Source organism: Diadema antillarum, unplaced genomic scaffold (genome assembly GCF_040938485.1).
Source record: "Diadema antillarum isolate AM-2024a unplaced genomic scaffold, OU_Dant_1.0 seq00000300_RagTag, whole genome shotgun sequence".
Lineage (NCBI taxonomy): Eukaryota > Metazoa > Echinodermata > Echinoidea > Diadematoida > Diadematidae > Diadema > Diadema antillarum.
The window spans coordinates 1,730,359-1,757,814 of NW_027271323.1; the positions used below are offsets into that span (position 1 = coordinate 1,730,359).

At 39.0% G+C, this 27,456-nt stretch overlaps 1 protein-coding gene across 1 annotated transcript in view; it reads left to right on the plus strand.

Moving 5' to 3' along the window:
• LOC139730280 (uncharacterized) overlaps positions 1 to 20,095 on the plus strand; it is a 42,116-nt gene extending 22,021 nt beyond the window's left edge. The window contains exons 18-34 of the mRNA XM_071641159.1: positions 76 to 196; positions 810 to 943; positions 1,250 to 1,466; positions 2,435 to 2,628; positions 3,849 to 4,022; positions 4,458 to 4,703; positions 5,250 to 5,420; positions 5,898 to 6,095; positions 6,793 to 6,968; positions 7,415 to 7,508; positions 7,978 to 8,154; positions 9,019 to 9,236; positions 15,163 to 15,328; positions 15,712 to 15,888; positions 16,807 to 16,974; positions 17,652 to 17,787; positions 19,820 to 20,095. Coding sequence (XP_071497260.1) covers positions 76 to 196; positions 810 to 943; positions 1,250 to 1,466; positions 2,435 to 2,628; positions 3,849 to 4,022; positions 4,458 to 4,703; positions 5,250 to 5,420; positions 5,898 to 6,095; positions 6,793 to 6,968; positions 7,415 to 7,508; positions 7,978 to 8,154; positions 9,019 to 9,236; positions 15,163 to 15,328; positions 15,712 to 15,888; positions 16,807 to 16,974; positions 17,652 to 17,787; positions 19,820 to 20,057 — 3,005 coding nt within the window. The 3' untranslated portion in view covers positions 20,058 to 20,095. The remainder of the gene's footprint in view (positions 1 to 75; positions 197 to 809; positions 944 to 1,249; positions 1,467 to 2,434; positions 2,629 to 3,848; positions 4,023 to 4,457; positions 4,704 to 5,249; positions 5,421 to 5,897; positions 6,096 to 6,792; positions 6,969 to 7,414; positions 7,509 to 7,977; positions 8,155 to 9,018; positions 9,237 to 15,162; positions 15,329 to 15,711; positions 15,889 to 16,806; positions 16,975 to 17,651; positions 17,788 to 19,819) is intronic.
• The last annotated feature ends 7,361 nt before the right edge of the window (positions 20,096 to 27,456 follow it).

Consider the following 27,456-nt stretch of genomic DNA (forward strand, 5'->3'; position numbering starts at 1 on the left):
TAATTTATCTACACCATGCCCTCACTCTTTCTGTTTTAAAAGATCATTTTTGTTATATTATATTTCTTTTCTTAGGTTACGGTGGAAGGGACTGTGAGAAAGAAGTGGACGAATGCGCATCCTTTCCTTGTGCCAACCTTGGAGTCTGTACAGATGGAATCAATAGCTTCGAATGTGCCTGTCTTGAGGGATATCGGTACGAAATTTACTGTGCAGGCACCTCCATAATACTTCCTGAAGTATCTTTTTGTGTGTTTTTGTTTTTATTTTTTGTCTGTTGTTCCTATATGCATTCTCAAAATTAAAATACAGCTTTGTCTATAGCAGAAAAATGAAACATAATACTATACAGAGAGAGAGAGAGAGAGAGAGAGAGAGAGAGAGAGATGTATCCCGGCTCAATGACTAGACAGAAATACATACCAAGAAATCTTATCATACTCATGGTATATAATTAATGATTTTAAAAATTAAGGTCTGCGTCTCAGATGACATCACCAGACAATGAGTGCCATAATCAGACCCATGTTTTTTATACATTTGTGTGTTATGATAACTTCAGGTTTATCGAATAATAGTCTGTTGCGTGGTGGGTAAGATATGAAAGAACAAAGTTTGACATAAACATGTTCGGAAGGTGGCTATAAATATGTTTATACATCTATGTACAAGTACATGAATATTATGGGCATGTGTGTAAATATAAAGTGTTCCTCGTATTCCTCCAGGCATGCAACAAGCTGCAAGTCAGAATAGCTCATCGGTAATCTTATCACGTAACATACATTGCCTTAATTGTTTTCTTCCAGTGGTGTTACATGTGAAGAGAAGATCAGTTCTTGTGAGTCCCACCCATGCATGAACAACGGCTCCTGTACGGATGGACTGATTCAATTCGTGTGTTCATGCCCGAGGGGGTTTACCGGCGAGCGGTGTGAAACAGGTAAATCATACATCACTACATTTTCTGTAACAAGATGAGGCTGTTATGGTCAATGCTGTGTGAAAACAAAACATTATAAATGGTAAAGTATTAACTATGATTGACTGATGTTAATTATTCCTTTGTGTGTTTGAGTGCCGATTTTCACACACAAAAATATCCATGATTATCGTTTTACTAACTTCCCGACTCAGAAATGGTTGTATTTGGTTAGCACACGTGTCATTTACAAAGGTAATGAACTTTATTTCATCTTTTTTTTGTATGTTGTTTGATACGATTATAATCATAATATGATTTGAATAGAAATCCTCGGGAACTTCGACTTGACTCTGGACCAGAGAATTCAGGTGGTCAATCACTCTGTCAAGACGGAAATTGACCATCAAAACTTGACCCTTTCTGTGTGGATGATGGTAGATGTCCCTGCACCATCAGAGAACCTGCGACTGCTTCGTCTCAGTGCTGGAAACTTTACCGTAGCTCTGTATAATCCGTGCGGCCTCACTTTGATGATTGGCAGGTACTGTAATTCAAAACTTAAAAGCACATAATGTACTCGTCATCGTGTACATTCCTAATCTTACTTCACGATGATTATGTGTCAATGTGTAGCTCTCACCTGCCTTAAATACGTAAGTAACTTTATAAGGTAGTTCCCCCTCAAAAAACAAAAAAAAACAAAAAACAATCGAAATAGGACACAAACAAAGAAACAAGCAAGTTCAATCTAACTCTGTCTACTTCTCGACATCATCGTGCTTACTTTATGAAATGAATCATTAAATGCCCAGTCTTAAAATAGATTTGACATGACTACCCAAATGCTAGGTTGTTTTCCAAAGTTGATATTTCTTTTATCAAAAATACGTTCATCCCACGACTTCTAGCAAGTCACACATGAATGTCTTTTTGGCAGTGTTCATTGATGATACACTGCAGCGTTCCTTTATAATCTGGCGCTCCATTCTTTGAGTGAAGAATGATATTACATCACAGTCCCTTTTTTGTTCAATAAGGGAAATCTCCAATGCTAATTATAATCCTAACCCCACCCTAACCATAATCCTAAATCTAACCGCAACCCCAGCAGTAGCCAGTTTAACACAGGACTCTCCTGTACAAATGAAAGCAAATTGAATATTTGAATATTTAATTGGTTTTGTTGATTAATGGTTAACATGCGATGCCGTCAGATATTTGAAAAGTCCTAGCAGCTGCTGTTGACGTTGAAAACAGTGAAGTGTGGACAAAATCATAGGGCTTGATTGAAGTGGGGAAATGTAAAACAGAGACATTTATACGTTGCTAACTGCATGGAAAGCACGTACAGGAGTTTTCCACACCTGGACTACAAGCACGAGGATGAGTAGAAAACACAAACATGAATTAAACAAGTCTGCGTGTTCTATGTGAGCTTCGTTTGTTCCGTACATGTAATACTTAATCAGCCATCACAAATGATTGGATTCCTTTTGGTTTTTCTTTTAGGGAGGCATACGTTAGCAACCAGTCAAGTCTATGTGACAACCGTTGGCATCATGTCTTCCTATGGTTTGACATACACGGTCAATGGGAATGGCGCGTTGATGGCTCTGAGCTGTTGACCAATCATAGTGCAGCCAATGAGAGTAGTATGGGAGAAAACATTGATGTTACGATCGGATCAAGTCTTCTCAACAGTGGTGAGTTTGAGGAATAACTTGGGTCGATTCGTGACCCTCAGTTATAGGCAGTTCTTATAGGGGTACGAAAACCCTAGTCTCCTGAACGATTAGTGTAGTTATCATTATGTTGTGTTTTAAAGGACCGTGATGATATTACAATCTGCATGTATCATCAACCAGCTTTAAGGAAAATAAAAACAAACCTAAATCGCCTAAATGCAAATATTATGATTGTGTAAATCCCCCACTTTATGACCGTTTATCACTATTGTGTATTAAAGTTTTCCGTGATAAGGCTTATAACCCACAGGTTGTAAATATCTATGACCCAGCCAAAATGACACAACTTATGATAGTGGTAAGCTGAAAAGGATTTGTATGACTGGTAGAAATCGCCTTGGGCCTGCTTTGTTGTCGTGTTCTGTCCCCATCTAGTAACATAACTGGGTAAGAAGGAACACACCGTGTGCTGCACCCGCCCGTGCTATACGGAGAGTCCTCGAATTATCCTTTGGGGGAAAATATACTCTTGTGCGTGTATCTTCTTTTTGTCGAGCCCACTGGAGGTGAGGGGAGAGAGACTAAGGGATCGCCTGCGGCGTCTGTCCGTCCGTAACGCTACAAAAACTTGAATAACTCTCTACTGAGGACTTAAATTTCAATCAAGCTTGGAGGAAAGATAGGTTATACAAAGTTAAGCATTTTACCAAACATGACTATCATCTCAAGGTCAAAGGTCACAGGCAGGGGTCAATGAACTTTAGGGTCCAATGTTAAGTTTGTATGGCGCGTTCCAATTGTGGCTCATAACTTTGGATCCCCAGGTCCGTTTGTGACCAAACTTGGCTGGTAAATGTTCCTTGGCAAATTGAAGGCCGACACAAGGTCAAAGGTCATTGGCAGGGTCAATGAACTTCAGGGAGTTAGAACAAAAAACACATTAATTTCTTCTACTCGAATGGGCGAGACACATTTTTGTACTTGCCTTGTCCAAGCTCTGTAGATGAATTGATAAATTTTGCTTTTACTTCTAACTTCTTATCAGAGTTAGCTTAGATAAAAGAATACTAAGCCGGCAATAATGTTTGAACTACCAACCTTATCGTATAGCAGATGATGTAGGCTATCAACTGAAACCGCGGTATATGATTTGATTACTTTGCCTTTTCTGACATATTTACAATCATGTATTTTTGTGACGCATAATAATTGTAATATTGTTCTAATCCTAAAACCAGGCAAATTGCATGTTAACGCCCTCAACCTCTGGAGTGGTTTTGTGGGGGACGATTTGACTCCAGTGCTTCAGACCAAGTGTAATTCAAGTGCTTCAGGAAACGTCGTCACATGGACAGACTTTACCGGGAACGACGCCTTTACTCTTGCGGCAAAGTTTCCTTCACAGTGCGATGGTGAGATTTTTACTTTAATACTCCATGTGTAAATACTTAATACACCGAATTGTTCACTGGTTTACTGTAAGGATATAAAAAGACTTGAATCACTGGCTTATAATCAGCCCCAAGCCTGTTCCTTTTGATACACAGAAAAGGAGACCGGTAGGCAGCATTTGGTGAGTCCATCAATGTCCAAAGCGTGTTTAAAATCGATTGACCGGTCGAAAATGGTGGAGAATTAATGGGATTTGTTCCTCCTTATATCGGCTGCTGTCAGTTTGAATTGTGTGGCATATTTACCTTTTATATAGATAAGAACACGCCCTTGATGATGATATGCCCAATTACTCCTTATTGATTGTAAACTTTTCGAAACTGTCTATACTAAAAGTGTCATCTACATGGCATGTGCAGATGTTTGACCTGACGGGCCTGTATTTTTTCTTCTAGATACCGATGAATGTTTGCTAGCCACGCCATCACCACCTTGTCAGAATGGAGGTACCTGTGTGGACCAACTAAACTCCTACATGTGCCTATGTCCAGAGTATCTGACGGGAAAGAACTGTGATGAAGAGGTCGACCTTTGCACCAATACCACCTGCCAGAACGGAGGGATCTGCACCACGCTGAATAGGACCACCTCGTGTGAATGCTCAAACGTATTCAAGGGACCATATTGTGAAGTCGCCATTAGTAAGTTAGACGCGAGTTGCAGATTGTTCGAAATGCTTACAAAGTGTCTTGTGATTGTAAACAAGGAAAATTATAGGTACTATGACATACAGTGTATATCACTTCATAATGCATGACGACATTAGCCGCATCTTATTTACAACATGTGAATTCCTTTTAATAGAGGAAGAACTGTGCCCTTTGTTAACGCAACAGCGATGCATCACGTTATGTTCTTTAGGTGGCGATGAGTCGCGAAGTATGTAGACTAGTAATGTACTATTGAATGATAGATGTAAGTAGTAGCCTATGTAGGAATAGGTTAGGTAAACAAAATGTTTAAGAGTTGAATGAGTAATAACTACATGTAGATGTTTCGCTTACTATTACTCTTGCTTTTGCTCCTATTTATTGCATACAAACATGCGTCATCTTGACAACAATGAATGGAATCTGGGTTTCTTAACGTATCTTACACATTTCTTTGAATAATTGCATATACGTATTGTGTACACTTCTTATTTTTCAAGCTGAGAAGTGACAGTTTTATGTATCTGATATTTTCAGTCCATGGAAACTGGAGTGAGTGGACCGAGTGGAGTCCCTGCTCTGAGTCCTGCGGTGGAGGGACTAGAAATCGGACTCGGGAGTGCACCAACCCACCCCCAAATGAACATGGAATGCCCTGCGAAGGCCATGACCTTGAGGAGGAAGCTTGCAACATCCAGGAATGTCCAGGTAATGCAACCCATTTTACACGTATGAAACACCTAAATGTTACCAGTGATGTACGCAGCCAGTATTCTTGCCCCAATTTATTACTTGTGTTCATTTTCATCCTGCATGCACAGGCGGAGGGATGAGATCGAATATCGCTTACTTTCTCTTTCTATGATTAAACTGGTTAGAAACATACCACTGCAGGCATACTATAATATTGGACTATTCCCCTATCTTCTTATTATACCCTTCTTCTGAGGTCTGTAAACGCTGCGTGAGGAAGCAAAGCATCACTATCTAGCATCATGACTTCACCAAGGCATCTTCTTGTCCTCTCACTGCGACATACTAAATCTTCTCTCTCGCTCTCAGGGTATCAGTGGTGTCCTTGGCGATCCACTATCTATCATAATAGTGTGTTTCTTAATAAAAGGAAATCCCGGACCAGTTGAAAGTTAGTCACCATGCACTTATACCTTCCATCTCTTCCTGCAGCCTGCCTCACCATCAAGGCCCCAGAAAATGGAACCTTGGAGTGCCAGACGGACGGAGAGGCGCACAATTGCACCGCCAGCTGCCCCAATGGCCTGGACTTTGTCGGAGATGCAGACCCCTTCTACGTCTGCAGCCCATCCACCAACTATGTGTGGAGCCATCAGCTCGATATCAAAGCCGATCTGCCAAGCTGCCAGGGTAGGTCGTTAAATGCTGTCAAGACTGACTGCTGTTTGCGCCGTATCCTACTTCTGACTCAAGCACAGCACTTGCTATTCATAAATGGCGGGTGCTTATAAACATGTAAAATGCCCTTCTGCAAGAAGGTAACTTCATCCTTCGTCCGTTGGTAAGGACTTCAAAGTGAGGTCACGTCTGATTCAGAAAATAGTCGTTCACGGATTCCACGTAACCATGCACCTTCAGATAGGAGGGTGAAAGCATAACAATGTTGGTGACAAAGCCAGTCTACTGAACGATTCTTCCTAAGCAAGCTAAGCCATCATCCTAACTACATGAACTACACATTTCTTGGTGACTTAGGGAAATGTACCTTCACCATAGGCTTACACAGCTAATTTAAGACTCAAACCATTTAGCCGAATTAAGGTCCTGGCATTATTTCATTTTGAAAAATGGAAAAACTGGCCCCAGCCTTGTCTTGAGATAGGGGGTTGGAATGACAGCTCACGTCAGATAGTGAGTGTAAGATGGGAATGGTATTCTACAACAACTGATAGCTGTCAATTACTCCCACCTAATAGACGTTTACCATGTACAGGAACAGTGAATAAGTTGAGACCATAGTTCTGGGATTGCTTTCATTGCCGATTGGTGTCGAGAGTCACTGACACAAAAGGGTTAATGGGTTCCCTTTGTCTTCCACCTGCTGCAGAGGTCAGTAAACCCAACGAGGTGACGGCCAACATCACTTTGCCCTACCCCAGTGCCCAGTGCTCCTCGGAACAGGATGAGAACACGCTAAAGGAGCAGCTCACCAGTGCCTTCGACAACAGCATAGGCAACTTTGGTTGCTCTAGCAAGAACGATTGCTCCATTTCGAAAATAGAAGTAAGTATTGATTGAGGTGCTGCTATATTTTTGTTTTGGTTGATAAGAAGAATTGGATATACTGCAATCATCTCAAACAAAGGGAAAATGGGAGACGGTCACAAAGAGTATTCTAGATTCTAATTTTGAAAAAAAAAATAAAGGTAAGCACAATTCTGTTTGCCATCAAACTGGCATTGCAACAACAGCTTCCAATGAAGTTAGTCTGGAAAATATCACTTTATGTCTCATAAGGAATTCAACTGTTTGTCTGTTGTTTGTTCCAAGTTTGTTCAATTTCAGTGCAGTTTCAATAAGTGCTTCTGAGGACACGACACATAGGCCACATAAACACATATAGTCATTCACCTGAAAGCTGGAGAGCTTCTCTACACCTCCAATGCCAACAAGAACATGTTCGGCAAAATATTACCTCTTTTTTTTTTTCTTTAAAAAATGAAATCCAGGTTCAGAACTGCGTTTCTCGTCGGCGAAGAGCAACTGGTGGCGAGCCCGTCACATTAGCAGTGGAGGCATTGTTCAATTACACCGATACTGAAGGTAGGTAAAGCTGTTTTTATCTTTTCAATAATGTCACTTTACCCCATTCTTGGCTTGTATTTGAGAATTGCAGTAATAAACTAGACATGTATAGAAATAATTGCATGTGAAGATGATTTGCTAACGACGTATTGCTCCTAAAAATGTACTTTTGTCAAGCATTCAAAATTGGTGAGCTGTTAGAAAAGCACAAAAGGTTCTGAAGGAATGGAGTTGTACTATATTTTAACCTCTTGAACTAGTGTTGAAATCATGATTATACCATTGACAGGAAAGCCACATTCTGTCATGTGGTTTTATATTATTCATTAACTCTGTTAATGTTAAGTCCCAATTAGTGAGATTGGCTTTTTGGTTTGTAAGTTTAAAGTTAAAGAGAATACGACCTTATATCATTAATCTTTGTGTGAAAGGAATTTCAATATTCCTTTTAATGACCTTCAATCTCTCCATTTCATCACGGCTACAGAGAGTGACCAGCCATCCGTGGATGAAATGAGTGAAACCCTGAACACACTCATGTCAAACGGCTCCTTATCTCTGGAGATGAACGGCGAGACAATAGATCCTGATGCCGGGGGTGTGGTCTCGACAGTCACCATCATCTGTCCTGCAGGGCAGGGGTACACGGCCAGGGGAAACTGTGGTATGACAGCGGGGGTTTGCATCCTCTAAAGTGCGCTCAAGGAGTTTTAAGTCCAAGTGTTATTTCTGCGTCCAACTTTGCAAAAGCTAAACAAAGAACAAATCTACCTGTTTTATGACCAGCATAGTGAGAGCACTGTCGTATTGTGAACGAAAACCTTAGCACGGACCCTTGTTTTCAATTCTGTCAAATTTGTACGTCATTGGTTTGGGTAAGATATTTTATCCAGTCTATGTCGAGGAAGCTAGTTTTATGAGCAGAAAACACAGTGCAGTGAGCGAACAAATATCTTATCATGAATCATATACGGTAAAATACCGTTATTTACTTATTTTCAAGATTATCAATATCATCTCAGTAGAAGTATTAGTCGATATTATCATTATTGTTATCTCTACTATTTCTATTGTTGTTACAGCTATCGTTATTATCATAGTTGTTACGACTACAACTGCTAATACCACTGAACATGCTGAAAATGTTACTAATAATATTTTCATAATGGTTAGTATTATCAACAATATTATCATCATTATTACTGTTATTATTATATTATTATGATTGTTTCAGGTAATAAAACTAATTGTCTTCAAACTTGCTAATTCATTGTTATTTCCACCTGCTCGAATATGATGGCAGTCATGATGGTTACGAGGGTAACACTTGGAATAATCGTTGATGGATAATGCTTACTTCTATAAGTCGTACCGGAACATGAGGTAGCATCATCATTGATTTTAATGTATAATATAATTATAAAACAAACAGTAATATCAAAGGCAGACATGGACAACAAGAAAATATTGAAATGAAACATGACAGAAGAGACAAAGACTATGTTTTATTTTTTTATCTTTTGCACAGTTATCTGTCCTGCTGGCACTTACTATGCTGTGGTGGGAAATTTGTCCACCTGCGTTTCCTGCCCGCGTAATACTTACCAAGATCAGGAGGGGCAAGCGGAGTGTAAGGAATGCCCCCATGGTCTCATTACAGCCAGTCTTGGCGCCGTCAATATTACAGAGTGCATCGGTGAGTCTCATAACTACAGCAAACTATGCAATCTGCGTTTCATTCGTGTGGCGGAAGAATATTTTTTTTCCGGATTAATTCCTCTCTGACATGGACGGACTGAGTGCAGGGAAACTTGACTCTTTTACGGTAATGGGCGATTCTACACCCTCATTTTGATAAAGATGAGTAGATTTAGGGAAGAAAGTTTTATCAAGGCTCGTAGGTTTCCCTGTGATGGAGGGGATATTGAATGACTATTTTGTATAATCTAAATCAAGGCAACCAATGAAAAGAGAGAGAGAGAGAGAGAGAGAGAGAGAATTTGAAATGCAAGCTATAATTGATAGCATATTGAACCAATATGCCCTCGAGAGAGCAAGTTTCCTTGGAACCCGGGCCTTAGAATATCAAGCGTGTGGCATAGTGCAGAATGAGGGACATGGATTATGATTCATAACAATACCTGGGCCCTGTTGCATAAAACCCTTACCGCAGGACTTACCGCTCCTTTCTAGCGGTAAGTCTTCAACTTAGCGGTAAATTTTATAATCCTTGATGCTGATTGGTTGTGATGCCAAATTTTGACGGTAGTTACCATTAAAATTCAGTGGTAAGTTTTATGCAACGGGCCCCAGGAGTAATAAATGGGCCGTAACTATATGACTTCTTTCAATAACAAGTATCATGTATAATGCAAGTTGGATTAAATTTTATGTTCAAGTTCAACTATACGTCATGTTTTTGTCCATCACGATATAATCAATACCACATATGAACAATGCAAATAAAATGAAAGGTATGTCAACATAAATGATCAAAGTAAAGTGGGGTACATTCTAATCATTATATGAGTGATAAATAATTTGGGGGATGGGCATGGCGGTACCCAATAAAATGCGAAACTTGTAGATTGTGGGTCCCGCCATATTGAACATACATACACTGTGTGCATAGTCTTGATTATACCCCCGCCACACGTAGTGTGAAGGGGGTATATAGGAATCACCGCGATGTTGATCGGCCGGTCGGTCGGTCGGTCGGTCGGGCGGTCGGTCGGTCTGTTGCAAAATCTTGCGTCGCGAACTCCTTCTACAGTTTTGAAGAAATTTAAATGAAACTTTGGGTAAATGATGATATTGAGGTATAGATGTGCAAGACATGTTTGTTTTGCGTTTGTCCGACAATGCATTGCCATGGTAACCATAATTTTACAAAAACCTTTTGGATTGAATAACTTCCATAGTATTTAAGCAATCAATTTCAAAATTGGTATCTATGATGATCTATAGGTGTAGTTATGCAAGACACTCTTTGTGTTTGTACTTGACATAGCGTTGCCATGGTAATCGCATGTTTTTTTTGTGGAGTGGACAACCTTCACAGTTTTGAAGCAATTGAAATCAAATTTGGTAGGCATTATGGCCTTGAGGCATAGATGTGGAACACATAATTTTTGTGTTTGTCAGACAAAGCGTTGCCATGGTAACCATAATTTTACCAAAACCTTGTGGATTGAATAACTTCCACATCATTCAAGCAATTAAGGTCAAATTTGGTATGTACAGCATGATGATCGGGAGGTGTAGTTATGCAAGACACCAATGTGTTAGTATAAGAAAAATGTGTTGCCATGGTAACCACTCATTTTTGTATCAAATTGAACCATTTAATCTATGAAGGTGAAATTTGGTGTGTATGATGCTCTTTGAGTGTAGTTTTGCAAAATGTCCTTTGTATTTGTATCGGACAATGCGTTGCCATGGTAACCGCATTCTTTTTAAAATCCTGTGGAGTGAACTTCTTCCAGTTTTCAAGCAATTGAAACCAAATTTGGGATGCATTATGACCCTGAGGTATAGTTGTGGAACACATACTTTTTGTGTTTGTCACATAAACCTTTGCCATGGTAACCACAATTTTACCAAAACCTTGCAGATAGAATAACTTTTCCATCATTCAAGCAATCAAAGTCAAATTTAGTATGTATCATGATCTAGAAGTGTAGTTTTGCAAGACACCTATGTGTTAGTTTAAGGAAAATGTGTTGCCATGGTAACCACTCATTTTTGTATCAAAATAAACCATTCAAGCTATGAAGGTCAAATTTGGTGTGTATGATGGTCTTTAAGTGTAGTTATGCAAAATGTCCCTTGTGTTTGTATCAGACAATGCATTGCCATGGTAACCACTCTTTTTACCCACACCCTGTGGAACTCAGTGTCAACTCTGTAATTGTACAGTAAACTAAAATTATTCTGTTTCCAATTCGACAAGTGCACAAACTTGGTATTACCCTTACGAAAAAGTCCTGTGGTACTCCTGTGGTAATTACCACAGGACAGTACCACAGGACAGTACCACAGGACAGTACCACAGGAAAGTACCACAGGATAGTACCACAGGACAGTACCACAGGAATTGTCCTGTGGTATTTTGGGACATACCACAGGACAGTACCACAGGAATTCCTGTGGTATTTTGGGACGTACCACAGGGCTGTACCACAGGAATTCCTGTGGTATTTTGGGACGTACCACAGGGCAGTACCACAGGACTAGTACCACAGAACAGTACCACAGGAACTGCCCTGTGGTATTTTGGGACAATACCACAGGACAGTACCACAGGTCGATCATTACCACACAGCATTTTACCACAGGGCAGTACCACACAGCATTTCCATGGTACCACAGGAGAGTACCACACAGGATAGATCGAAAAAAAAAAATTCGGGAGAATTTTAGCCACATATCAAGGAATATTCCTGATAGGTGAGTGATGGATTTCAGGACAAACATGGCCCTACTTAATAACCTGTCCTACTCCCAACAATGATATAACCTCAAACGAGAGTCTAATGGCCAAGTGCCAATCTAGTCCTATAATAGATCTATATAGTCATATTCTATTCCTAGGTAGCCATCGACCGTATCAGTACATATATATATGGCCGTCTATCCGTAAAGCATTAAGGCATGGTTACTAACTCGATTATGCTTTATTATCAAGATATGAAATTACACTTTCATAACAATATCTATGATATTGGGAATAACATAACATAATTAGACAATCTTTCATAAAGTTCAAAGTAAGCTCCATCATTAATACTTTGACTTTTTAAGTCATATGTGACCGTGCACCTCAAAGCGAACATAAAGTCGCACACACTGATTTTGCGTGAGGACTGAAAATAAGTGAAATGGGTCAACCTAGCCGAACTTGACTTTTTCATATTTTCTGAAAGACCGGGACTTCTTTTACATTATGCTAAAATTTGGTATCAAAAAACGGACAGGAAAGTGTGTTTTTTTAGCTGTTTATCTCGAACATTTTTGGTAGAATAGTGTGATTAGATGTGTCTTAAGAATCCCTTTTTCATTTCTGAAAAAACCTTGTCCACACTCTTCAATTTCAACTGTAATAACATTTCAAAGGATGGTGCTACTGCTTTGAAAGTTGGCATTGATTATGGACACAATGTTTTAATAAGGCATGCTTAATTTCAGTCTAATCTGATAATCCCTTCATTGTTATTACTCTGGTGGTTTACTTCCTGTTTTTTTTTTTTGTCCCATTCATCGCACAGCCAGCACGGTTTGGTAAAGATTAAGCGCTTGAATAGACACTGCGCTTCAGAGCCTCTTTTCTCAGTTCACACTTTTCCTGAGTCTGTGCTTTCTTTCCAATATTTAGATAGGTTAGGAGAGTCCATTTGATTTGAGTTATACATCATTTTAAAGCTGAAAGTCTGCTCTTTCAGAATATGGTCTTAACTAAAAATTCACATCTGGCGACTTTTTGTTTGTTTTGAGGTGCAGTGTCACATATATGTATTTTCTAAAATCTAGAATGCTTTTTATGAATATTCATGAGCTATGTAAAAATTTGTACCACAGGAGTACCACAATAGTACCACAGAAGTCCTTATGAAATTTCTCATGCTTTACATCAGCACTTTCACTAAATAGGTAATACTGTAGGAGTATAGGACAGGATAAGTAATGGCAAATCAATTGCTATAATTTACAGCATAACTCATCTATCAATTAATTGAGGAATATTAATATGTGCTTTTTTGTTTGTATTTTTGTTATAAATTTCAGTTGATTCTGCCTTACAATTTTCCTGTTGGGTACTCCTGTGTGGTACTGCTGTTTCATATTCTCCTGATGTGATATATAGTCCTCTGGTATAAAATGTTAAGGAAAAAAAAAAGAATATCCTGTAGCATTTTTCTGTGGTACTTACGAATTCAATTTGCTGTGTGGTACTTCTGTGTGGAATAGCATCATATTATGATTTTCCTGTGGGATTTTGGACAGTTCCTGTGGTACTCTCCTGTGGTATACATCGAAAATTACCACAGGAATTCCTGTCGTACTGTCCTGTGGTACGTCATAAAATTCCACAGGACAATCCGTGTGGTACTGTCCTGTGGTACGTCCCAAAATACCACAGGACAAGTCATGTGGTACTGTCCTGTGGTACTGTCCTGTGGTACGTCCCAAAATACCACAGGACAAGTCGTGTGGTACTGTCCTGTGGTACTATCCTGTGGTACTGTCCTGTGGTACTGCCCTGTGGTACTGTCCTGTGGTACGTCCCAAAATACCACAGGACAATTCCTGTGGTACTGTCCTGTGGTATGTCCCAAAATACCACAGGACAAGTCGTGTGGTACTGTCCTGTGGTACTATCCTGTGGTACTGCCCTGTGGTACGTCCCAAAATACCACAGGACAAGTCGTGTGGTACTGTCCTGTGGTACTATCCTGTGGTACTTTCCTGTGGTACTGTCCTGTGGTACTGCCCTGTGGTATTGTCCTGTGATACTGCCCTGTGGTACTGTCCTGTGGTATGTCCCAAAATACCACAGGACAAGTCGTGAGGTACTGTCCTGTGGTAATATCCTGTGGTACTGTCCTGTGGTACTGTCCTGTGGTACGTCCCAAAATACCACAGGACAATTCCTGTGGTACTGTCCTGCACGTGGTACGTCCCAAAATACCACAGGACAAGTCGTGTGGTACTGTCCTGTGGTACTATCCTGTGGTACTTTCCTGTGGTACTGTCCTGTGGTACTGTCCTGTGGTACTGCCCTGTGGTACTGTCCTGTGGTACGTCCCAAAATACCACAGGACAAGTCGTGAGGTACTGTCCTGTGGTACTTTCCTGTGGTACTGTCCTGTGGTACGTCCCAAAATACCACAGGACAATTCCTGTGGTACTGTCCTGTGGTACTATCCTGTGATACTTTCCTGTGGTACTGTCCTGTGGAACTGCCCTGTGGTACGTCCTAAAATACCACAGAACAAGTCGTGTGGTACTGTCCTGTGGTACTATCCTGTGGTACTCTCCTGTTGTACTCTCCTGTGGTACGTCCCAAAATACCACAGGACAATTCATGTGGTACTGTGCTGTGGTACTGTCGTGTGGTATACGTCCCAAAATACCACAGGACAATTTGTGTGTATACTGTCTTGTGGTACTGTCCTGTGGTACTTTCCTGTGGTAATGTCCTGTGATACTGCCCTGTGGTAATCCCAGAGTACCACACGAGCCTGTGACACAGTACCACACAGTTCCTGTGTTAGCATATATTTGTGTGGTACATTGTGTGGTACCAACCGGTACCACAGGGAGTACCACATGAACCTGTAAAACAGTACCACACAGTTCCTGTGGTAACATTTATTTATGTGGTACATTGTGTGGTACTGACAAGTACTACAGGGAGTACCCTACAAGCCTGTGGTACAGTACCACACAGTTCCTGTGGTAACATTACAAGTGTGTGGTACATTGTGTGGTACCGACAAGTACCACAGGGAGTACCACAGGACTTTTTTGTGAGGGTAATTTCATTGCCCTCATGACATCACATACTATAAAGCAACACTAGGGGCGGGGGTATTAATCACCTTCAGTGATAATTCTAGTTTCGATCTGTTATCTTCGCTGCGATCATTGCAATACAGTTCCCTGTCCCAAGGGTTACTACCAAGACGTGTGGGTTGACATTGACAACCCAGAACCAGTCTGCGTTGAATGTCCACTGAACGCCTACCAGGACCGAAGTGGACAGCAGAGCTGTATCCCATGTCCAGCTGGCTACGTGACTCTGACCGAGGCCTCCTCCAATATCAGCGACTGTGTTGGTAGGTGTACAAATCTGCCTTTTGTGCATGGAGATCTCTTCTTTTGTGTAATACTTTGCCAATCAATCTTGCCAAAACTCCTTTCGTTTCTTCTCCTGTTTTTATTTTCCTGTTTATTTGTTTGTTTGTCTGTTTTACTCACTGAATTTTTGTTATTAAGGAGCACCTCATTGTCTTAGCAATTAGAGGACATGAGAATCAACTACCTAACATGCCAACTTTACAATGAAGGCAGATAAAAGGGATCGTGGTATTTTGATTTAGCACATAGTAGTTATGGCAAAAGTCATATCATAATGTTGTCGTCGATGTTCGCAATCTAGCTTGCCAGTATGACACAGTGTAATATTGTTAAATTGTTTTCATATTTTATACTCTACCAGTCATCTGTGAGGCAGGATTCTACGTGGACGTGTCCAATGCCTCCAACCCACGCTGCCTGCCATGCCCAGTCAATTCATACTTGGACCAGAGTGGACACCAAGAGGAAGAGTGCATCCCGTGTCCGGATGACCTGGTTACCAAGGGCAACGGCTCTGCAAACATCACAGATTGCATCGGTAATTTGGTTCTTGAACTTCCATTTGGAGCATCCAAAGTCTAATAATCAACAATGATGCCTTAGGCTTTGCAGCCATATACCACAGAGAATAAAAATGTATGTTAAATCATACTGATGCGCAATCTTAGCATTAGCAAATTAGTCCTATCCTGGATAAAGAAATAGTACAGCTACATTTTGGTTAACGAATCCAAGAAATGTTCAATATCCCAAATCACTACCATATCTCTTTGCAACTGCAGATCAGAGTGATACTGAAGGAGAAGTTGTCCAGGTCGACATTTGATTGGAAATAAATAATTAACGCACGTACGAACAACTAACAAAGGAAACAAATTAAGCATCTTTATAGGAAGATATGTGTGAGCCCGAGAGGGTGCCCAGGTGAGATTGAGAAGGACTGTTATACCAGCTAAATGACAGATGTGCACAACCCCTCACTAGTCCCTCACCTCTCACAGTTAGATAATGGTAGTCAGAACATTCCTTACCCTGTCGGAATTCATGATTTTAGATAAAGGAATGACCTCCAGCAATCTTTATTTTGGTTTTGGCATAAAATCACTGATGATTTTGTGTAATTATGTGCATCTATAATCTTACATATGATCATATTTTTATTCTTTAGGAATAAAATGAAATAAATGAAATGAAATGAAATGAATGAAATAGAATTATGCTCTGAAGTTGTGTCAGAAACAAATTTTATATCGGCCTATTTATATTGGCTAAAAATGTATTTACCAGCATGTATTGCCTCATTGGCTGCAGTAACAAGTACCATTTTGTATCAGCTTTTTTAACCTTTCTGCATTTCTAGATGTGATTCTACTCTACAGCCACCACGTATTGCTCACACAAGTCCAACAGTTGTATATTCTAACTCCACACGTATACTATTGTTTTTATTTGACAGTTGTGTGTGGCAGTGGAAGTTACTTAGATGTCCAGACCTCGATGTGCCTTCCCTGCCCTCCCGACACGTACCAGAAACTTCATCATCATCTGGAGGAGACGTGCATGCCTTGTCCCACTGGGATGGTTACCATTGGCAACGCCTCAACCAATCATCAGGACTGCGTGTGTGAGTAGCAAAATGAATAGTAGTGCTCAACAATATTCCCGCTCATTCCTACATTTTTGAACCAATATTGTTTTATCCGGAGTCGCAGAATTTTAAGGGTTTTTTAAAGTTTTAATTGATTTTAAAGTCTCCTTTGTCCGATCTGAGAATTAATTCACATATCACAGAAAAATAAATAAACTTATCTTTTACTCCTTCCATTCAAACTATTTGTTTAGATAACGATTGATAAGGGCTTTTCATGTGCTCAGACCTACATATATGGAACTGATTACAAACCATCGAACATATATTATTCTCGTCTTCTCTCTCTCTTCTCAATTACCAGTAAATAGCTAGTTCGATGTTGTAAAACTCCAATAAAGTGAATCTTAATATTAATGTAATTGGATGACCTAGTAAATGTTCAGCAATCATTCTACGTTGATTTAATTCAGTCATATAAAATCGACAACTGATGTTCTAATAGCAGACACGCTCGAATTGTTTTCTCAACTTTGCGTGAATCTTTCAATTTCCATCTCAGATTTGTACTAAGTAATTTCAATGCTCCGTCCATAAACCTGGGTTTCCCAGCGAAATACTGAAAAACAATGGCAACATACAACAAAGAAAACTTTCTTTTTTGAATCCTAATATAAATACTAGCATACCTATTTCTGTGCATTCTTGATTAGATCCGGATGACTCTACAGTCCCTCCAGTTCCAGAGGGAAAGTTGTATACGACAATCATTGTCGGCACCTGTGTGGCTGCGGTTGTCCTCATCACAGTCATCATTGGTGTTGGAGTGGTCTTAAAGAAGACGAACAGGTTGGTCGTTTGTCTTTTGATATAGTATGGGACCCTGCATTAAAAAAAACCAACAAAAAGTCGCCAGAAATGGATTTTTAGTTTAGAGCAGATTCTGAAAGAACAGACTTTAAGCTTTAAAATGATGTATAAATCAAATTAAATGTACTCTCCTAACCTATCTAAATACTGGAAAGAAGGAACACACTCAGGAAGTGTGTGAACTGAGAAAAGAGGCTCTGAAGTACAGGATCTATTCGAGGGCTTAATTTTTACCGTCCTAGCTGTGCGATGAAAGGGACAAAAAAAAGGATGTTAACCACCGGAGTAACAACAATGAAGGGATTATCAAATTAAGCTGAAATTGAACATGCTTTATTAAAAAATTCTGTCCATGATAAATGTCAACTTTCAAAGCAGTAACAACATCCTTCCTAATGTTATTAGAGTTGAAAGCGAAGAGTGTGCACAGGGTTTTTTAAGAAATGAAAGGGGGACTCTAAAGACACACCTAATCACACTATTCTACAAAAAAGCGTTCGAGATAAACTGCTAAAAAACACACTTTCCTGTTCTCAAATTTTAGCAAAATGTAGAGGAAGACTTGCTGTTTCAGAAAACATGAAAAAGTTAAGATTGGCTAGGTTCACCCATTTCACCTATTTTCAGTCTTCACACAAAATCATTGCGTGCGACTTTTGTTCGTTTTGCAATGCACGGTCACATATTTTTTATTTAGTAGTCGTCACGCCTACCGATAGTTTGTAACTCGCTCCTATTACCGATGATCGTGTATAATGCTCTATCATCCCGACACAGCTGATGTCGCTTTTTCTTCTGTTTGTGAAATCTTGTCACCATGACACCAATATTCCTGCATTATGCTTCCAATGCATCTGTCAGTTTTGAAAGAGCAAAATGTTTCTCGTTGACGAAGAACCTTGGATTAATCTCTTTAGAATTAAAGAATTATAAGAAGTACATGTATATTCTTATAAGTGACATTTCCATTTATTTCAATTTTTCATTCAACGATTATATCAAACGTTGTCATTATTTGCAATAAAGTAGTGTCTCCGTGGTCTAGTTCAGAATCACCCGCTTAATAAATTTAAAAGGTAGTTTTGTAAAGCAGGAAGTTCATGTTGTACTCATTCATCTCCATGCCCCATCACCGTCTGCATGTCTGAGTCAGAGAGATGGAAGCAGCGTCTCTTGAACTCTTAGGGAACCCCGTATGCATGCTCACTGGAACTATCATTTGAAGACCTCAATAAATAAGAACGACCCAAGTCCAATTTTTGGCCAAATTCAGTTTGACATGGGAAATTGTAGCTTATGCATGGACTCATCTTGTGTATGACAAATCCTAATTACCCCCGGAAGTGCCTGAAATAAATGAGTTAAATCTTATATGAATGTAAAAATGAAGGACTTGGGTCATTCTTACATTCATATTATAGCGCCCTCTCTCGTCCTTCTCTCATCTCTATAGCAGAATATCCTGTAAATGAATCAAAGAACGACCCAAGTCCGTATGATTCAAAGAACGACCCAAGTCCATCACACAAAATGGCCTCTCCAAAACTAATGTAAATGTTAATTGCCATAATAATATATGTTTTAATTTGTATATACAATGTTGCCTTCCCATCACAGTTAGATAGAATATTATTGGACAAATAAAAAAGATATGAAGTTTTTTTAAGTTTACTCGAAATGGTCTTCCATGGACTTGGGTCGTTCTTATATTCAGATACTCATTTTTATCTGACATTTTGTCATGTTGTCATGCAGTCTCCACAGCGTTAGAGATGAGCGAGCTTTAGATCTCCGACGCGAACGCTTAAGACGACGCTTATTAGGCTAAAAATGATGTTCTGTCATGCGCGAGACAGAATGTTTCCATTGTTCAACCCTGGAGGCAAATTCGTCTTAGCGTTCGCGTCGCGGATCTGAAGCTCGCTATTATCAAAGACGAAAACATCGAATGTTATTTTTTGACATGTGATCACCCTTCCTCTCCCTCTTTGATTATACCTCTTTGCTGCAGCCTGAATAAACCCTACTTCTTGAGATCACCGACTGTATCACCAAGCCCAGAGCCATCTGAAATTAGTGAAGGGAGCCTAAGTGAGGAAGGCCACATTATGATGAGTCTGAGTAGCTTCAATGAAATGAATAAAGAGCATGAAAAGGACAATGAAGATGATTTTCCTATCCACGACATGCCCGAAGGCGCCCGGCCGTACACCTTGACACCAATCAAACCTTTTGAATGTGATGCCTAGTGATGGAACGACAGATGAAGACCCAATCCCATCTCAACTTTGCTCAATCACTGGTTTTACATCCTCGCAGACATTATCATTTTTTTTTTGATATGCTATTTTTTTCATCTTTGAGATGCTGTCAACTCAATGCAAAGGAAGATGCTTGGGATTTTTCATTTAAGCGATTAAAATGTGGTTATCGACATATTTGTCTTTCTGATAATTAAAATCATCAACAAAATGATCTTGTGTCCAAGTTATCTCCATTGCCCAATTGAACGCCATTGAATTGTTTGAACCGCAACTTTGTTTCGGTCTTAATAGACCAGTGAATGATGTACAATTGTCATGTGGTAATAAATCTTTAGACGTTTTCAAGCAAGACCCCTGTTCATAAAAGTAATATGATGATTCATCCTAATAAGAAATATTATGATAATGATTACAATTGCAATAAGTATGATGATTATAATATTAATTATACTGCTACTATACTACTACTACTGCTACTACCACTAGTTATACTTACACTACCTTTAATGACAGGGATAAATATTATAAGTGTTCTTAACCCCTTCCATACTGAATTCCTGATTCCCCGTAGACTTAATACACAGGCCACCAGGTTCCTGTATGGAACGGGTTGAGCACAATTGTCGAAAAATGAAATAAACTTTAAACTGAATTGAATTGAAAATTGAATTATGTTATCGGTTGGACACGTTACGAAATATTTCGAGGTGATTAACAGCCCAAGCAATAATAACAAAAGCTTTGATAGACACACTTGCAAATCAAAATAGGAAAGAGTCTGGAGGGTGAAACAATATAATAATTGATTGAGCTTGATCATAGCTGGGGGAGACTTTCCTCCGATGTGCCACACGTTTTTAGTAATAGTTCCTTAAACAAAAATCATGACATCACCGATAACTTCGCGCAACCAAATACGCTCTGTATTCCTTATGATTAGATTATGTCTGCACTGATAAATCACTGAGCAACGTGTGGTATCAATGTGCATTAACCCTAAAGGGGCCGGGCTTTTTTGCCTATGCTCAGACCGGGGGGGATGGATTCCGCCCTCCCTGAGATCTAGGCCATCGATGGTGTGATCGCGATGAAATTTTGCATGCGTGAGACCCGCGTCATAATCTACAAGATTGTGTCATAAGATATTTTGAAACAATCAATTTCTAATTTTGATTAATTAATTATGCAAATTAAGCTCAAGATCATATTTTAGCCTAATTAAAAGCATTGAGAATCTAATTTTTGATCTGTAAATCTGTTTCAGCATATTCAACGATTGTACATCACAAAACTTCCAAAACTCATTTCAATTCTTATGTATTTTATTGTTAAAATTTCTTATGTATTTCTTTGTTTTCAACTTTTGTTTTTTTCTTTGTTTTTTCATTGGAAATTGTCACTGACCACTTTTCTACCATAATTAGCACAAAACTAATCAATGAAAGTGATTAATTGTAAAAATAATCAGGTTTTTATGACTTTCATTACATAGCACTGTTTTCCATAGGAAATGTACACAAAATCACAAAATTGTGCCCGTTCTGGGGCGACATTCCGTTACGAAAATGGGCGTGGCTTCGCAAGAGTATGCGTGGACGTCGCAAATTTGGTCTCAAAAGTTGCGCGAGACTTGAACAAACAAAGTCAAGAAGCCTCGCGACGAGGCCTTCTAGCGTTACAGAATTATAGCGCGAAACGTCGAGGGGGGGGGGGGGGGCGGATTCCGCCCCCCCGGCCCTTTTAGGGTTAAGTTGATGTGATTCTAGTTAAACAGAGTATGTGTTTTCAATCCGTGTAGTTCTGTGTTGGTTTATTTTGTTGTTTTGTTGTGTTTGTTGTTTTGTTTTGTTTTGCTTCAATGTTTGTCCTTGTTTTTGTTGGATTGTCGGTTTAGGGGGTGAAGTACCGGTAGTGCATAAATCTAGGTGGATTAGTTGATGTACCTACGCTTGAAAATGAATGAAACAGAGGAAATCTAGTTAATAGAAGGCTTGTGGTATACTTGTGATACCAGTGACAATTTCCGAATTTAGCCATTGCGGGGAGGGGTCAATGAAAGATAGAATATTATGCATTTGTCAGCATTCTTAGATATCACGTTTTTTCCGCCACTTTGTTTTCACTGCCGAGCAGTAATTTCTGTCCAAATGTTAGGAGACTTTTGTCACAAAAAGTGTGTTCATGTTTGAATGAAGCATTTATTTGATTGGCCGGTTGCCATGTAAGAGTTATGGTGACTGCATTTTTCCCGTCCAGTGATTGTAACTGTATTCTTAAAATTATTGATATTGTAGTCACTTTGACCATATTTGGAAATGATATCCTTATGCCTTGACAACAAGTTATGCCAGAAGTATATCTATTATTCTGCTCGTCTCTGTATCATTGTACATCGCAGCAAGCATGTGTATTCAAAAGACTACTGCATTGTGTTATCTGTTCAAATTAACAAGATCTTTATAGCTACAAGTGTGTATTGCAATTTGTTCTCGTTTTGTAGTGCATTGTGTTTGCATTTCGTCAATTCGCTTAGTTTAAAGTAAATGTATATAGCTTTATGCTTTGAAGAATTGAAGCTTTGAAGCTTTTTTCCAATATGATAGAGAGCATTTATTTGTGTGTCTTATTGTAACTTTAGAGCTGTGTGATAAGATTCTCATAACATTATAAATTGTTTGTAAAATTGCTTCATCGAGTCCGAATAGGTACATAACGGCATAGTAGTGTATAAGTTTGCGGCAAATATATTTTCATTAAGTTCAAGTTTATTCTTCTCTGATGTACCAAGGGCTTCAATGCTTTCTGAGACAAAGACATTTTCAGGCATCGAATCGTTTTTTTTTTTTTCCAAATTGATAATTCTTGCGTCATTTTTGTTCTTGCCACACTGATTGACAAAATGCCTTTCATTAACGCAAAAATACACTACTTATTCCCTTTTTTTTGCGTGGTGGCCATTGTAAGAATTATAATGAACATATTATATATGCAATACTGGGGTAGGATTCAAATGCATGTACCTCCTAATTGTAAGGCGGGGATCATACAAATATCATCTCCTAAACTATCGAGCTTGGGTTCGAATCTCATAGCTAAGCATATAGTTTGCCCGCGATTTTGATCATGGCTATTACCCTAAACACAAAAAGAAATAATCGGTAGGTATTTATGTCAATAAAGGACAAGTTGTCAGTCATTTTGCAGTAGAATAATGTTATTGTGACAAATATATCATGATATACATGAAGTTGTCAAATATGAATTTCATAGTTTCTTACGTGCACTCTGAACAACAAATTTAATTGATATTATTGTCCCTCACTTTGGCAAGAATGTGCCTCGATTTGTGTTTGTATGTAAAGTATCTTAGTGCGCGATTGTTTATCTACCTGTGCATTTGTGTGTAAAATGTATTGTAACAAAATTCGGTGAAACTGATTTTACTTTTGCTATCGATTTCAACTTGTTGGAATCGATTGTATGTTAAGCAGGGAAAGGGGCGCCCTACCTGTTTAAATAGTTGTTTGAATGTATTTTTACGAGTGTAAACACTCCATGAATAATATGTGGCTACTTGTTGGTTGTTGACAAGTTGAGATTATTTTAATATCATCACTGTTTAGGCCGATGGCGCATGCCGGTTGTTGGTAACGATGAACACAAAACAAAGCATTGTTAAAGGTAAATAATGTATTTTTACGTGGTTTACCACGACATGACTGAAGGTTAGTTGATCATCCGGAGGATTCCAGAGTCACTGTAGGATCGTGCAAGATTGTACTCTCATCCTGCGTATTCAGCGGGAAGAAAGCATATTGGCCGCTGTTCTGACTATGTTGACAGCAATTAGCCCGCATACCTCCAGGTGTATTTAACACATCACCTACATGTAAGTTTGCATCTGTAAGCCATTGTATATCCGTCGCAAGTACCCAGTAAACTGTGCTCTCAAATATCTGACTGCATGCACTGACTCCACCCTACAAGCTTTGCTTTTTAAGTGGGACCCTCCATTTCCCTTCTAATCTTTGTATTAGGTATATACCTTAGAAACGAAGTTCTGTTGTTACTCGTGACCACTTGTACGTTTTCTTTGAAATTGTTATAAATTTGTTCTGTAAATGTATTGTATATGTTTTTTTCTGTTTATTCAATGGAAATGGAAATAAAATTGAATTGAATTAAATTGAATTGACTCTTTGTGTGTACGTTAAAAGATGGTGGCACAACTTCCAGAATACAACCAGCCAACTTCATATCACCCGTGCCCATGATTCCAAAGCTCCAGTCGTCGCCTGAGGACACAGGAGAAGTATATCCCGTGCCCATGATCCTAATTTTAGTTTCTAGAGGAAGTGAGTGAAGTTGGTATAGTTCCACCTGGCACTTACCCCGTGGCCACCAACATGTGCCACCACATGTGCCACCACATGGTTGAGAAAGGTGTACCACGTGACGGAGTTGGTAACAAGTGACACTTTAGAATGACACAATCTAAGTGGTGACGTTGCGGGTGGTGCACTTGTTTTTGCGTGCCGCCTGTGTTGGTGAGCTGCCTCTGATATAACACATTTCAAGTTGGCGCACAGACTGGTAGAAGTTAGAGACATGTAGTACTATGATAAAAGCGATCGTTTCAAACTGCAACAAAACGAATCCCACCTACTCGGCCATCCTGACACGGCTCGTGGAGACATTCAATTGAACAGACACAGTCAATACTGTCACAACACAATATATATAATTATATATACAATATCATTATACTCAAGGTTTCATTGCAAAACGCGATATTTATCCATTTTAACCCGAGATAATCGCGTTTTCTGCTGTCAAGATAGAAAAGGCTAAAATTTTCGAATTTTAACACGATGTAAAGCAAAAATGGGTGTATTGGCTGAACTCGACTGATATTATTACCATGCGATCACAGTTTTTTCCTCTTTTTTTTGGAAGCGTAGATGTATATTCATGGAATTCATTGATTTGGCTTATTGCAATCATGGTTGTAGCGTTTATAACTGGAGTGTATGTCATTTTTCAATCAATCAATCAATCACTCAATCAATCAATCAATCAATCAATCAATCAATCAATCAATCAATCAATCAATCAATCAATCAATCAATCAATCACTGTAAATGTGATATTACGTCCTTTCTTTCTCGTTGTGTACGCAGGCGCTCGCCTCTGCATGGTCGTGTGCGTGTGTGCATCATCATGGCTCTGCGTGCGATCCCCTCTCTCTCCCCTCATGTGAATGGATTTTGATAGATGTAGGCAAAGTTCGCAGCTACATTAAAGTCTATGTTTTATATATACAGGCACTTACTTCCTCTCTCTCATTCACACACATATCATCATCATCATCACCACCACCACCATCATCATAATCATCATCATCGACACTCAAGATCGAACACGTTGATTGCACACATGGTGTGGCACGCAACTACACACACGCACGCACATACATTTCATAATTATTTGAACAGAGATTCAGGCACAATCTCGCAAATGTAGAAAAAAAAATCCAGAGATATCATTAATCAATTACTTAAAGTGCAAGTAAGAAGACAAGTTTATAAGTAATGTCAATGATCGGCATAGCATACATATGAAATTCATATTTCAATAACTTCATGTATGTGATATACATGTATTATTTTTTGCTTCAATAAAGTAATTCGATTGCAATGCCTAACACAATTTAACTACCCTTCAATGACGTAAATACACACTGATTGATCTGTGTTTTGAGTAATAACAATGATGAAAATCATGGGTACAGTGAATACTCGGTTGAATTCGAAACGAGCTCGATAGTGTAGTGGGTATGATGCCTGTCAAGCAACAATGAGGTCATGCGTTCGAATCCTCCCTGCTGGCAAGAACACAGTGCCACACAGTGTGAGAGTCACAGTGTGAACACACTCTGAACACAGTGTGAAATCTCTTCACACTGCTAAATCCGAGTGTTTTGACAGTGTGAACAAAATGTGATTCATCAATTCACAGTGTGAAACAAAGCACTACTATGTGACCACACTGTGTGAAAACCACACCACAATGTAAATTCATCTTCACACTGTCAAATTTGAGCGTTTTCAGATAGACAGCTATGTGAGCATACCGTGAACACTCTATGGACGCACTGTGAGACCCTGTGAGTTTTTCCAGTAGAGGCCACCACAGTAATCATGTACGCCCATCATTATTTTTTTATCATAACTATGACCAAAATCAACGAATACATCGGTGTGTATTTACGTCACTGAAGGGGAATTTGTCAGTCAGTGTTGCAACAAAAACAACTCGGAGCAAGATTCATCAAATTGAAAAAAAATAATAAAATAAAATGATTCTATGCCTGTAAATTCAGTTGTCTCAGAAAGCATTGATGCACTTGGTATATGAGATGAGAATGGAACTTCATGTAAAGAATCTGCCGCGATGTAACCTTATATGTTACAACGTAGTTTTGCCTCTAATCATTAATAAACTGTATCGAACATGGAAGATCAGACAGGATGAAGCAATTTTTACAAACAATTTACAATGTTATGGCAATCTTACGAGAAAGTTCTAAAGTAACAGTACTATAACGTGAAAAAAAGAAATGTATGACTATCTCTACTGAAAAAGAAAAGAAAATGATTTTCAAACCATAAAACTACTCTATTTTTAAACTTAGCACTTTGACGAAACACAAAACAATGCACTACAAAACAAGAACTAATACACAATTGTAGCTACAGATCTTATAACTTTGAACATATCAATGTTGATATCATAGCACAACGCACTCCTAACTTTACGGCACGACTCAGTGAGTGGCAAGATACAGAAACATGATTATACTTTATTTCATTTTGCAGCATTAACTGGGGCAATCTTCATAGTCAAGCGTTGCTTATAGAGATAGCCCAAGCATTTTTGATTATTTTCTCAAATATTCACTTTGGATCTCTCCTTTGTTGTATAAAAAATCAATTTGTTACATAAGTCTACTTTAAATACGTTTTCTTGAGTGTGCATTGGATATAATATCTGTACATTAATTGTTCAAGTAATCAAGCCAACATTTGGATAAATTCCGTTACATGTACATAATACAGAAACTTGAATGCTGACATACGATGATACTAAACTGAACAGTGAATTTCTTGGCCAATGTCTACGGTACATTGTCGGACAGGGAGCTTCTTAAATGATAAAGCTAAGATTGATGTAAATGAACAGATGGCATGGAGTAACGAGTCAGTTTAATTGCCCTTTTACAAGTTTACAATGAAAGTTTCTCATAGCGAGTGGACGGAAATTATACTAATGCCACTCTACTCCCAAAAGGAATGAAGATTCCGACATAACACCGCATGACAAA